Source organism: Pyrus communis, chromosome 4, assembly GCF_041283825.1.
Source record: "Pyrus communis isolate YQ-2024b chromosome 4, ASM4128382v1, whole genome shotgun sequence".
Lineage (NCBI taxonomy): Eukaryota > Viridiplantae > Streptophyta > Magnoliopsida > Rosales > Rosaceae > Pyrus > Pyrus communis.
The window spans coordinates 5,293,638-5,307,746 of record NC_142568.1 but is presented as its reverse complement, the minus strand read 5'-3'; the positions used below and the strand labels follow the sequence as shown (position 1 = coordinate 5,307,746).

At 38.5% G+C, this 14,109-nt stretch overlaps 2 protein-coding genes across 2 annotated transcripts; one reads left to right on the top strand and one right to left on the bottom strand.

Moving 5' to 3' along the window:
* The first annotated feature begins 586 nt into the window (after nucleotides 1–586).
* Nucleotides 587–2,739, top strand: LOC137723400 (uncharacterized). Its single transcript, XM_068462593.2, has one exon. The coding sequence runs from the start codon at nucleotides 855–857 to the stop codon at nucleotides 2,607–2,609; it is 1,755 nt and encodes a 584-aa protein (XP_068318694.2). The 5' UTR covers nucleotides 587–854; the 3' UTR covers nucleotides 2,610–2,739.
* A 5,859-nt stretch (nucleotides 2,740–8,598) lies between these two features.
* On the bottom strand, nucleotides 8,599–10,733 carry LOC137722800 (homeobox-leucine zipper protein HAT4). Its single transcript, XM_068461895.2, has 4 exons — nucleotides 10,305–10,733; nucleotides 9,633–9,949; nucleotides 9,421–9,500; nucleotides 8,599–9,319 (listed from the first exon to the last, which is right to left on the bottom strand). The coding sequence occupies exons 1-4, from the start codon at nucleotides 10,495–10,497 to the stop codon at nucleotides 8,974–8,976; spliced, it is 936 nt and encodes a 311-aa protein (XP_068317996.2). The 5' UTR covers nucleotides 10,498–10,733; the 3' UTR covers nucleotides 8,599–8,973.
* Nucleotides 10,734–14,109: the final 3,376 nt, after the last annotated feature.

Genomic DNA, 14,109 nt, shown 5'->3' with positions numbered 1-14,109 from the left:
GCATGCATGCACACAATAAAAAGTTGGATACACCGCAGAAGTTTTTTTCTGTTATTTCCTAATGCTTGAGGTAAACTGCAAAAAGACCAACTAGCTATTACTATTACTATTAGCTTGACTCCCCCGTTCCTTAGTAATTCAGTGAACTGAAAAACGAGAAGGGGACATGTTATTCGCACTCTCAGTTTGTCATTTTAGAGCGTAATTTGGAATTGAAAATAGCAATAGCTAGACAAGAAAAAAAAACCATTATCACTTTTCCCCAGCATAATGTGCAAAGACTGCTTTTTCACAACTATATTCAACAAATTGTGGATTCCAAGTAGACTAAGTGGTATTATGTTCTCACTAGAAGGTTAAGAAGTATCTTGTTCTTGAAGAAAGGGGAATAATGGGAATCCATATATTATATAGTTCCATAGCCAAATGTAACCTTAAGCTTGACTCCTTTTTAACTGGTTAGTTCTTGAAGAATTCTTTCATTAGATAGGTATCTGAGTTGTACACCATTTGAACAAAACCCTCTTCACCAATTGTGGAGAAAATATTTATTTGAAAACAAAAATTTAGGGGAAATTGAATTAAAAAAAAAAGAAGGCTATATATGTCAATGGAAAGAAAGGTTAAAGGCAAAAAGACTCAAAATCCCTCTCACGCCTCGCTCCATAACTTTCCTCTCCACTGCCTCTCTACTTTCCTCTCTCTACACTTTTCCTTAATCCGTAAGTCTTCTTTGTCTTCTTTATCTTCTTCTTCTTCTTCCTTCCTTCCTTCCCTCCTTCCATCTTGTTCTGTTAACCCCAATACAACATTGCTAGGGTTTCATTCTCTCTCTCTCTCTCTCTCCCGCCTCTATGTGTTCTTCAATGGCAGAGACTGAACCAGAGTCTAATTACACCAAACACCAAAAGTTGGTTCAAGAACAACAAAATCATGAAAAGCCATGTAAGTTTTACAATCATTTTCTTTACAAAATTGCTCTAGTTGTAGTTTTCTTTGTTATTCTCCCACTTTTTCCATCACAAGCTCCTGAGTTCTTCAACCGAAGTGTAGTCACCAGAAGCTGGGAGCTTCTGCACCTTCTCCTTGTTGGCATAGCAGTCTCTTATGGCCTTTTTAGCAAACGAAATGAGAAAATAGACGAGGACAACAGCAACAACAATCACACAAAATTTGATAATGCTCATTCATATGTCTCTAGATTTCTTCAGGTGTCCTCAGTTTTTGATGATGAGACTGAACCCTCACCTGGTTCTGATGGGAACAAGGTCCAAACATGGAGCAGTCAGTATTATCGTAACGAGCCGGTGGTGATTGTGGCTCAGGAGCACTCTGCTGTTGATGAACAGAGAGGTACCGCTTCACCAATCGTTGAAAAACCATTGCTTTTGCCGGTTAGGAGCTTGAAACAACGTGTTCCCGAAAACCCGGATGGCATAGAGTCTGTTAAAGAGTCTAGTGGGGATTCTGGCTCATTAAGCAGGTCTAATTCAAGGTCAGGTTCAAGAAGGTTTTCAAGCAAATCGAATAAGGCTAGAGGTGGTGAATTTGGAGGGTTGGATTATCTAGAATTGGAGGAGAAATTGAAGGAAAGTGTTGTGCTTCCTTCTCCAATTCCATGGAGATCAAGATCAGGAAGGTTGGATGTGAAGGAAGAAGTTGACAATAGTACTCCAATGGAGGAATCTGAGTTTAGCCGCCGAGAGGCGTGGAGTTCGAGGTCTCAGGGTTCTCGTTCTTCTCGATCGAATTCCATTTCTTCGTCCCCAAAACTGTCTCCTTCGCCATCAATTTCATCTCCAAAGAAGTCTTCTCCTTTAATGTCATTGTCATCATCGGAATCTCAAACGAAAAATGCAGAGGATTTGGGGAGGAAGAAGAGCTTGCACAAGTCTTCTCCTCCCCCACCTCCACCGCCCCCACCAATGTTTTACAAGTCATCATCAGTGAGGCCGATTAGAGATGGGGTTTCGTATGAGAAGGAATTGAGGAGAAGTTTCAGTAGTGAAACAAACAACGTGAACAGGAGCAACGGAGAATTTGTGATGGGCAGAGTGAATTCAGGGACCGAAACCAAGCGAAGAAGCTACGTTGATGGTTCGTCAATGGGGGGGCCAGTCAGAACAACCAGAGTTGGTGAGAGCGTGGCAGGGCCTTGGAAGGTAATGGAGAAAAGCTCTAAGGAAGTTGAAACAAGCTTGGTGGAGAAAGCAGCACGAAAGAGAGTAGGGTATGATGAAACTTCTTTCAGGGCTGAGAAAATGGGACATGAAAGCATCCACAGCATGCCAAATTCAGCTTCTTTCGATGAATTTTCGGAGGAACAGAAGGAATATTTTCACAAGAAGGTAGTGATGGAATCGGATGAAGAAACCGAAAGTGAAGATGAGAGCTTTGAAGAAAGTTTGATCCGAAAAGACATTGGGGAGACGCCAAAGCCAACTCCAAACAGTTATGTGTCTGTTTCAGGCAGTGTGAGTGATGAAGGGCCTGATGTGGATAAGAAGGCCGATGAATTCATAGCGAAATTCAGGGAGCAGATTAGGCTTCAGAGAATAGATTCGATCAAGCGATCGAGTGCTCAAATTAGTAGAAACTTGTCAAAGTAATGCAGAATGAATTAAACTTGGTGTTTTAAGTTTCCCTTCCTTGGGGTTTATGTTGTAATTGACATGGTATTGTAGCTTCTGTTCCAATATTATGATCATTGGTATACAAAGATTTTACATGTTTTTTGTACGGACAGTACACCAATTGCATGCAGTGGACAAGTATTCATCTTGTTAAACTTTACACTCACAAAAGCTACAAAAGCAAAGTTTTGTTCAAGAAATTTTATGTAGATATGCATATTGAACTTAGGTTCCCGGTTGAGAAGAAACTAGCCAAGAAACTAGAGGCGAGAAGAGAAAAAAATTTAATCAAAACTTGTAATATTGACAATATATCAATCATATTGAACCTCGTTATACAATTACCATCAAATACGACATGGGGATGTTTGATTTTAGATCAATCAAAACTTACACTATTGACAATATATCAATCATATTTATTCTAATTAACATGAGGTACATTAGTGCAACCAAAATAAACAAATATTACAAACTAGTGTCGTATTACTTATAAAGCCCTTTTCTCAAAGGGTATATTATCAATTTCCCCCCTGAACTTGTGACCATTGGCCAATTTCCCCCCTGAACTTTAATTTTGGCCAATTTCCCCCCTCAACTCTCATAATTAGTCAATTCCCCCCCCTGAACTTTAATTTGGCCAATTTCCCCCCTCAACTCTCAAAATTAGTCAATTTGCACCCTACTGTTAATTTTTTTTTTTTTTTTTCCATCTATTCTTTTCTTAATTTTCAATCTTTCTAATAGCTTCCAACAAAGTACTAAAATTAACATAAACTCACCTGCATAATATAGGGTAAAATGTACAAAAACATAATACAGTTAGTATGTGACATGGGTTGATTATAAGAAAAAGTTATGAATCGGGTTTAAAGCATGTAGAAGAAGAAATAATAACAAAAAGAAATAATAATCCTAAACTCATGGATCAAACCTATTTCAATAAAATGGGTTATTCTTAATAAGGAGTCGAAAATTATGAATAGACTAGCCATTTTTTTACTAAAGCTCGATTCTCCGCAATTTACTTGAACTTAGCTTTCACTTTTATAAAGAAAATTGTATTCACATACAAAAATTTACACATCAATCCTTTTTGTTATCAATTTTGTATAGTCAAAAATCAAATAAAATTACTCCATACTGATTTATTATGACTAATAATACTATCTATGATAAATTGTAAAATTCTAAATTTTAATCTATTTGTAATAGGATAAAGATATAGGAACATGATTAACATACATCTTATTTAGTTTCTTACACACACTTGGTTAATTATGATCAAATTACAAATTTAACAGTAGGGTGCAAATTGACTAATTATAAGAGTTGAGGGGGGAAATTGGCTAAATTAAAGTTGAGGGGGGAAATTGACTAATCATGAGAGTTCAGGGGGGAAATTGGCCAAAATTAAAGTTGAGGGGGGAAATTGGCTAATGGTCACAAGTTCAGGGGGGAAATTGATAATATACCCTTTCTCAAATTTTTGTTATTTTGGAATAAGTCAATAGCTTCAAGTTATGCATCGCAGTTTCCATTATATAGTTCGACAGATTCAAACTCTGCGTTGTAGTATTTCTAAGCCTTAATCATAATAAATGTCTTAAGCACAACATATTTCAAATAAGAACACAAGCATAAAATTCCACATTTACCACCAAGACCATCCTTTTAGTTGCCTCCAATATCTTAAACACAACATATAACATACTTAATTGTAACGAGTTTAATACCAATTTATTCTTTGCACTCTTTTAGTATATTGTTGTATACAAACTAAAATAAAGTTTAGAAACCATAATACAAGTACATATTTAGGGGGCATTTGTTTGCCCTCACTAAAGAGTACTGGACAGGACTGAACTAAGGGTTAGTCCAGTCCCATGTTTGTTCCAAACAGGACTAGGTTTAATGAGACTAAGTTTGTTCCAAACAGGACTAGGTTTAATGAGACTAAGTTTGTTCCAAACAGGACTAGGTTTAATGAGACTAAGTCTCACTCGCTCCGACAAAAACGCTCGCTAGGGGGTCTTAGCGAGACCCTCCGAAAAGGAGCGGACTGCTAGTCCCTGCTTCGCCCTATCTCTGCTTCGCTTCACTCCTTCCCGCTTCCCCACATTTGTGCTTCGCTTCACCCCTCCCTGCTTCGCCGTCCTTCCCTTCCCAGAAATCCCAATTGAGCTTCGCCGTATTTCCTCTCCCAGAAAAGTTAGAATCGTCTACCAGAGAGATAAAAAGAGAGAACAATGGAGTCGCCATGGCTTTGCGACGAGAGGAGCATCAAAAATCGGGTACGAGATTTCGGTTCCTTCTCTGTCCCACGAATCCAACCCCAACAATGGAGTCGCCATGGCTTTGCGACGAGAGGAGCATCAAAAATCGGGTACGAGATTTCGGTTCCTTCTCTGTCCCACGAATCCAACCCCAATTAAAGGCTGTTCTTATCCAGAAATTTGTAGGAAAAACGAAATCTGCGATAAACCCAGAAAATATCAAAATCTATGATAAACCCAGAAATCTGTGATATGCGATTTTGAATTACAGAAAATATCAAAATCTGTGATAAACCCACAAATATATTACCTTGGGTTGCAGTGCTCTTCTCCAAAAATTTGTAGGAAAAAACGAAATCAAATTGGAGTTGTAAAACATAAATTATAGTAGAAATTTGATATGTGATTTCGAATTTGCAGTGCTCTCTCTGCTTTGAGGAACAAAATGCACATATCTCCCTTGAGGAAGAAAACTAGGAGAAATGGGGGAGAAAAAGAGAGAGAGGAGGGAGATGGTTGGCCGGAGAAAAAAAGGAAGAAAATGAAGGAGAGGGGAGTGAGAGAGTGGGAAGAAAGAAGAAACGATGGGCCAGAGAAAAAAAAGGGAAGAAAATGAGGAGAGGGGAGTGAGAGAGTGGGAAGAAAGAAGAAACGATGGGCCAGAGAAAAAAAAGGGAAGAAAATGAGGAGAGGGGAGTGAGAGAGTGGTAAGAAAGAAGAAACGATGGGCCAGAGAAAAAAAAGGGAAGAAAATGAGGAGAGGGGAGTGAGAGAGTGGTAAGGAAGAAGAATAAAATGGTAGAAGTTTCGAGATAGGAAGAGATTTCCAAAAAGAAAAAGATAAATTAATAATATAATATAAATTTATGAATTTGGGTTAATGCTTTATGCAAGGATTTTTCCAATGCACATCATTTACGTTAATAACATAACAAAATTCAATAGATTGTTTAATTTAACAGGATCTAACAATTTTTGTTCTGCTGTGTAACTTAAATGTGCACTAGAGAAAACTCATGCAAGGAAGAAAGTGGGGCTTTGCAAGAGGAAACTTGGGATGTTGGGCTTTTCTGTACGAAAATAACATTGGGCTTTAAAATTCAAAACTCTTCATCTTTAAGCGGAAATTGAGTTTTGCATCAAGCGTTCTCAACAAAATTGTCTGCCTACACAATTTTTTTTATTTTTTATTTTTTGTCAAACTATAGTTTTTGTTAATTAGATGTTAGATTAGTTACTGACGAGATTTGAATTCACATCTTTATATAAAGGCTCAACACCTTTCCACCATTGTAGTAAAGGGTCACTTACGTTTGCCTACACAATTTGAGTTATGGATTTTGGTAATGTGCCGAACTTGGAAGCTTACAGCAAGAATATTATGCAAATCGCTGAAAGGAATTTAGTATTCTTTCGAACAAGGAAAAACAAAAAAAGGAGGAGGAAGAAGCTTAAGGGCTTGTTTGGTATTCTACTTAAATTCAACTTTTTAAACTCAAAAACAATTTTCAAGTTTTAGGCCTTAAAAACTTGTTTGGTAGAATTATTTAAAAAAACTGAACTGAAGACTGACTAAAAAATATAGTATATTCTTTAAAAACATAAAAATTGAGTTTTTAGAGTTTTTAAATCTCTCCCTTCTCCCCTCTCACTCCAAATCTCTCTCTATTTTCTTCTTTCTCTCTCCTCTTTTTTTTTACCTTTTTCGTCTCTCATTCAATCCGCTCTCTCCATTCTCTCAGTTCTTTTTCTCTCTCATTCCTCTCTATCTCGTTCGATCCTCTCTCTTCTTTCTCTTTTCTTCAATCATCTCTTACTTTCTTTCCTCATCTCTCCTCTTTCTTCCTCATCTCTTTCCTCATCTCTCATCTTTCTTCCTCTTCTGCAACCCCCTCTTTTTAGATATTTTTATCTAGTTTAAGTAGTAAGATTTAAAAATTTAAATCGCAAACCAATCAAGTTTTTTAGTTTTAAAGAAAATTATTTTCAAAAAATGTTTTGAGAAATGATAAAAAAAATTCAAATATGATACTAAACATGCCCTAATTTTCAGAAGAAAAAAAAAATCCATGAAAAAAAAATATCATGGCCTAAAGAATCAGAATCGGCGGTTTCATTTGCTGTCTTCAACCTTTGATATTCGTTCCAAAAACATTACAATTTGAATTTACCCAAATCTTCAAATTAAGCATGCAACATGCATATACCAACTAGCCTTTTGGTTTAGTAGATATTTAACTTCGCTTGATTAAAAGATATTTTAGAACCGACTCACATAAATGATGAGAACTATATATATTTGTGGCTATCCCCGTTGCAGTGGTATAACTTTGTTGCGACATTGAGGGTACATTGTGAAAGTCTTTGTAGATCTTCTAGTGTTTGTGGAAAAGAAAAGAAAAAAAAAAAGTAGATGCAAGATGCATGAATAACCACTTCAATCTAACAACCCATTAATTCATTATCTAATACTTCAGTCTAACAACCCATTAACTCAAGAATGGAATTCTGACTAGGAGTGTCATATCAGTCGTTTGAGTTTGAGTGTGAATGATTCAAACTTGGATGCATTCCCTTACTTATTCTCGTATACATCTTGCTCTTAAATACACAATACGATGACAACTAATTTGGCCAAATTAACCTTTTATGTTTTTTCAAGTCTCTTTAAAATTAAGAATGTGTTGGATGTTATCTGGAATGTTCTCTTTGATATTTGTAACAGCTTTTTTTATTTTACTATTATAATAAAACCGTCATGGTTTTGGTTTTTTTTTTTTTTTTTTTTTTTTTGAGAAAAAATATACTAGAAACCTATAACCATTCGAAATGAGTGGTCAAGTGACCAAACTGTGTATGAAGTATGAACCACTCTAGCTTCCTTTGTGATTAGCAATCATCAAAGTCATTGATCATAATATATATGCCTTGACATTAAAAAGAAAAGATTAGCCACGATTGAGGAACACGTTTTTTTGTTGTCAAAACACTAGAAAAACCCCAGGAATTAGGAACCGGTCTCCGTGACTAAAAACTTACATTTCTCTGGGTCCATCACAAATCTTAATATTCAACTGCGAAATCCTCAAATCCCCTCAGAATTTTCTACATATTCACACCCACCAGTCACCATTCAAAACCAAATCCCCTTAAATCCTAATCATGATCGTAATCCCCACTTAGAATCAGGCATTCGTTCCCCATAAATTAAGGATCTTTAAATATTAAACAACTGAGGGGGAGACAAGGAGGGGTTCCTATGTAATCTTAATTAATTAAACATACCTCCTAATTTTAAGCGATTTGAGTATAGCCATATTAATTAGAGCCGTGTCTTCATTCTCCACACTCTAAAGTTTGAATCGCGTCGTGGTAACTTAGATTATTAAATATTGAACAAAAGGTAGACAATAAAAGGTTTATTAACCATAATTAATTAAAGGGAAATTGGTTGTTCTAATGACAAGTCTATGAGTAAAAGGGTAATGCTTAGCTAGCAAGGCCATCTATTTAAACTATCTGACGTGATTGATAACGAAATTAAATGGTCTAAAAAATTGGTCTAACTAGCATTACTCTGAATGAACTCAAAGACTTATAAGGGTGATATGACGTCAGGCACCTCCTCGTCACTTAGATTACATTAGAATATTGCTCGAATCGAAAAGAAAGTGCACAATCCTCCAATGTTAAGAGATGTTAAAATGAAAATTTTAATCAGACATTACACTTTACATTCAAAGTCCTCCTTCCCTTTCCCCACCAACAAATTGTTGGGTCTAACAAGGGAATTAGGGAAGAAATAGAAGTGCCACCACCAAACCCTAATCTACAAAAGAAAGAAGATCATGAAAGTGATGGGCCAGATACTATAAAACATGCAGGCCCACCAAATCACATATTCCCAACCACCATATCTCAAAGAGTGACCAACATAATAAGGTTTTGGAAAAATTTACAACCGCTTCTTTTTTGCTCATCCTCCGTACACATCTAAAATATATAAAGGAGATTCTAAAAAGGTTTTTGCAAATTTTCTCCAAAATGCCCTCTCTCGTTTAAAATTACGACCGGGCGTGAAAGGCGTCGAACGGCAACGGCCGGTGGGGGATGGTGGTGGCGGAGGCCCAGGGGTTGATGGGCCCAGACCGTGGTTGAACTGGCCCCATCTGAAGATGGGGCCGGGGATCAGCAGCGGATGATGATGAGTTGGGTGGGACCCCGACACGCTCACACGAGGGGCACATGGTGAGTGTTGTGGGTGGGGTCATCTGCATGTAGAACTGCGGGGAAAGTTTCAGTGCTCTCAGCTCCTGAACCTCTTTTTGCAACCGCCTGTTCTCCTCTGTCAGATTCTCACAGCATCTCTTCAAGAACTCACAGTCCACCTCTGTTTGCTTCAACTTTGTTCTGCAAATCACACAAGAATTAAATCTGTAAATAAGCCTGCACCCCGCAGGGGTATAAGCGTAAATTGGGTATATGTTTTTTGGTTTTCCGAAAATACCCACCTTGCTCTTCTGTTCTGAAACCAGACTTCCACTTGTCTAGGCCGAAGCCCAAGCTGTTTGGCCAACGCCAATTTTTGCTTCTGCACCCAAAACAAATGAAACCGTACGTGTTAAGTGAACTTTCTCAGCAACCAAACGGAAATTTGTCTATTTTCTCGGCATCCAAACAGAACTAGTCGCAGGGATTGTCTAGGAAGACAAGTAACACTTACAGGGTTGAGAGTGTTGTGCTCCTTGAAGCTCTCTTCGAGAATGGCGGACTGGTCCTTGGAGAGCCTGAGCTTCTTCCTGCACGCCTCGCCATCCTCTTCGTCGCTGATGCCTCGAGAGCCATCCCTCTCGAGGTCGAGATCCTCGCCGTTGGCGTCTCTCTCGCTCCGCTTGCCGCTCACACTCGACACGGTGCTGTTGGGGGAGGACACCCCCGCTTCGTCTTCGCAATCGCCCGTCGAAGGCGGCCGGTTCACGTCGATGCCCCGAAGGAACGATCGGGGCCCGGCCCGGTATGTCTCGGAGTTGGAGTTTAGATCTGCATATCGGATCGCGATGAAATAAGAAAACAAAAATCCAACCAATTTGTAAAAGGAAAAAAAAGTTAGTGGGTTTGGTTTGCAATTGGTGAAAAGTTTGTTGTAGAGTTACAGATCTGAAAGACAGATATTGAGAAATCATAAAAGCTCTGTTTTTTTCTGCAAAAATGTCAAAAATTAAAAGAGGGGCAACCCAAAAGGAAAAAAAAAGGAGGAAAGAAATAAGAAAAGGGGAATTTCCAGGGCGTTTGTTTCTCAGGAAAAAGAGGTGAGAAAATTGTTGAAAAGGGGTGGGAAAGCCAGATCTGAAACTAGAAACCCACATGCAAGACAGGAAGACAAAAAAGCACAAACCTGAAGAAGGCAAGGGGTCATTCCAGAGGGGCTTTTGGGGAAGAAAGCCAGAAGTAGAAGAAGCAGAAGTTGGGAGCAGAGAAGGCATCAGATTGAGCCGAAAGCCGCTGCTGCTGCTGTTGCTGTGATTGTTATGGGTCTGAGGAAAATTCAAGCTGAGACTCAGACCCAAATCTTCTCTTTCAACCATCATGCTTACCTCCTTCCTTTTGTGGGAATTTCACTCTGAGTCCTGAGTCCTGGTTCAGTTTCAGAACAAAAGAGTTGAGAGAGAGCTTGAAGGTAGAGAGAGAGAGAGAGAGAGAGAGAGAGAGGGCAAGGGGGATGTTATGGAGAAGAGTGGTGGGGAGGGTGTGGGGGCTTTTATAGAGAGAGAAAAAGAAATGGGTGGGGGGAGGGAGTTAGTGTGTAAGTTCAATCATGACTAAGGTGTCAGGAAGGGAAGCCCCCATAATCTCAATCATGGTTCTTGTTCCCCAAAATAATGTGCCCCACTCTCTCTCTCTCTCTAACCCACATTTGTCCTCTTATTTTCTCTCTCTACTTTTTTAACCATGGTAAATGGAGGAGGGGGCCCGCCTTTTAACTGCGTTTTGCCCAACTTTTGTTGTACCTTGCCAATAAAAAAATACTTTAATTGTAAATTTTTATACCCGTTGCTGTTATGGTCTTGGTAAGCTCTAATAATTGTGGTGTTTTGAACTTTGACCGTGCCAAACACACAAAACGGAAACAGAAACAGAAGCAGAAGAAGAGTATCAGACCTTTTACTAATGCTATATTTGCTGATGTACCTTTTAAACTTATATAGAATTGTCAATTTTTCTTATAAATTTTAATTTTAACCGATTATCTTCATAAACTTTTATAATTAACCAATTTCTTCCTTGAACTTTAATTTTAACTTACTCCCTGAATTTTTATAAATAGTAAATTTCCCTCCTGCGTTAGATTTTAAAAATTTAAATCCATTTTTCCATCCATCTTGATCACGTAAATAACACATGACAACTATATGATATGTTGTGATCCAATTTTCCATCCTCAAACCGATGGGCAGTCAGAGAGAACTATCCAGACTTTGGATGATATTTTGAGATCGTCGGTCCTACAATTTGGAGACACTTGGCACAAGGGCTTACCGTTGATAGAGTTCGCCTACAACAACAGTTATCATTCTAGCATTGGTATGGCACCATTTGAAGCGTTGTATAGGAAATGATGTCGTACTCCACTATGTTGGTCCAACGTTGGTGAATGAGTTTTGGTAGGCTCGGAAATAGTAGATGAGACGACACGGAACATTAAGGTGATAAAGGCTAACCTGAAAGCAGCCTAGGATCGGCAAAAGAGTATTGCCGACAGACATTCCACCGACATAGTTTATAAGGTTGGTGATTGGGTATTCTTGAAGTTATCGCCGTGGAAAGGTATTGTACGTTTCGGAAATAAATGGAATCTCAGCCCTAGGTACATCGGACTGTACCAAATTGTTGAATGAGTTGATGAAGTTGCCTATCGACTCGCTTTGCCACCAGAGTTGGTGAGAATGCATAATGTGTTTCATGTGTCGATGTTACGGAGATATGTCTCTGATCTGTCACATGTGATCCCTCCTCAACCACTGGAGATCAATCCAGATTTGACCTACGATGAGATTCCAGTGACTATTCTTGATTGGAAGGATAAAGTTCTTAGGACCAAGACCGTGCAGATGGTGAAAGTTTTGTGGATGACCCACTCATTTGAGGAAGCTACTTGGGAGACAGAAGAGCGCATGCGAGATATGTATCCACGTCTGTTCTATGGCTTTGATTTGTAATATGTGATGAAATTTCGGGGATGAAATTTTTATAAAGGGTAGATTGTGACGATCTGTCCCTAATTTTCCTATGTAATTTCTCCCTCGACTATGTGAATTGTCTATTATGCCCTTAGAGGCAAGTGACGTGGACATGTTTATTTTTCTCTTAATTTATTTTGTTGCTTCTGTAATAAATTTGTACACAAACATGAATTTTTATCAATGTGAAAACACTATTTCAGATAGATTTCGATTCCCTTTTCTCTATCCCTACCTACCCTTTTAACCCATCCCGTGCTTTCCTTTATGATATTCACCAATCCCATCCTTTCCCTCTACACGGCACCCAATCAGAAATCAAAAAAATGAACTCTCTTTTCTCTTCCTTCTGTCTCTCTTTCCCATATACCATTCCCTCTGCAACAACCCTATATAAGCTTCAAAGGTCATAGATCGAACCCAAGAATCTCATTTTCATGCTCATCTCAATTCCACGAGCACAACCATACCCTTAGAACTCAGTTTAGACGAGATTTGATTCGTTGACTCGGAAGGTCCGAATCGGCCGAGTTTTGAGTTCGACGTATTTTCAAACGAGTTAGGAAGTTTTGAAGCTTGAGGAAGCTTCTACGCAACTCCTCGAGGCTCATTCAACAATTTGGAAGAAGTTTGGAAGTGAAACGATCGAGTTTTAAAGAGTTCGCTTTTGGCCGGAACTTTTGAGGTGTTTTCCAACAATCTCCGCCCACTCCAAATAGGTATAATGTGATTCTACTCTTCATGAGCTTCAAATCTACATAAAGTAGATTGAAAATGGTTTAGAAATGAAGAAGTTATGCAAGTTTGAAAATTTTCCAGAAACCGGCGAGATTTGAGTTGCAGACGGCGACGCTGGCGGTGGAGGATCGCGGCGAACAATAGGACTCGCCGAAGAAGAATGAGAATATTCCGTCAAAGTTAACGGAATATTCTAATGGTGTCAAGTAACGCAGTTAACCTCTGTTAAGGATTTAATGGAATATTTAGTGGAATATTCCTAACGGCCATTAAGCCTTTATTAAGATTTAGCCGTGCGTGGGGGCACGTCTGGTCGTGCCTTGGCCAGCGCGTAGGGGCGCGTGCAAGGTCCAAAATTATTTCTAAAAATTTGGGGATGTTCGTGACGTCGAGTAGATCGATTTCATGTATTTAAACCCTAGGTTTTAGCAAACTATGGGGGTTTTTATTTAGGTTTCCATATATGTGCTTTAATTAATTCTATTATAGTTATTTCACATATAGGAGAAACATATCCTGAGGAATTGAGGGGCTAGGCTAGGCTCGAGGGCTACGACCCAACGACGTACTTGTTAGTGGGCAGTTTATTTCTATATATATATATGGCTTATAGTTTACATAAAATGCATTTAAATGTTTTATGCCTATTATGTCAATTTTAGTTTAATTTGGTAAATGTGCTTTGTGTTTGGAATTATAAAAAGGTTATGGCATGTTCATACGTATATCTACCTGCTTATAATTATGGAACTATGGTAGAATACTAAAATGATTCTACAGGACGCGCAAGTAAATTCAGGTGAGTTCAGTGTTGATTTGAATTGTGCAGCATACATATATTTATATAGTTAGCTTATTATTACTACACCCATGTGTTAATGCTCCCGTCCGGGGCCAGGGCCAGCCTTCACGTGTATGTTCACCTTCCGCATCGTATGCTCATCTTGGATCCAAGTTAGGTGTTAGGCTATCGTACATGTCACATTAGGTGACTCCAACTTGTAGGTGACTGTGCTTAGCGCAAGCTTCACGTGATTGTAGCACTAGAGTGTATATTATACATCCAGCTTGTTGTGCATGTCACATTAGGTGATTCCGACTTGTGTATTAGCATAGACTGATGTTAGTATATACTTGAGTGTTATTATATAGTCAAACACATGCCTATATTCTATTTTACTGAATTATTCATGTTGTGGCACATTTCTGTGATACATACATACA

Excerpts from the sequence above, each read along its gene's own strand:
- LOC137723400 (XM_068462593.2), top strand. The coding sequence starts at position 855 with ATGTGTTCTTCAATGGCAGAGACTGAACCAGAGTCTAATTACACCAAA.
- LOC137722800 (XM_068461895.2), bottom strand. The coding sequence starts at position 10,497 with ATGATGGTTGAAAGAGAAGATTTGGGTCTGAGTCTCAGCTTGAATTTT. Across the intron at positions 9,501-9,632 it reads AGCACAACACTCTCAACCCT|AAGCAAAAATTGGCGTTGGC; the intron begins GTAAGTGTTACT and ends TTTTGGGTGCAG. Across the intron at positions 9,320-9,420 it reads TTTCAGAACAGAAGAGCAAG|AACAAAGTTGAAGCAAACAG; the intron begins GTGGGTATTTTC and ends TGTGATTTGCAG.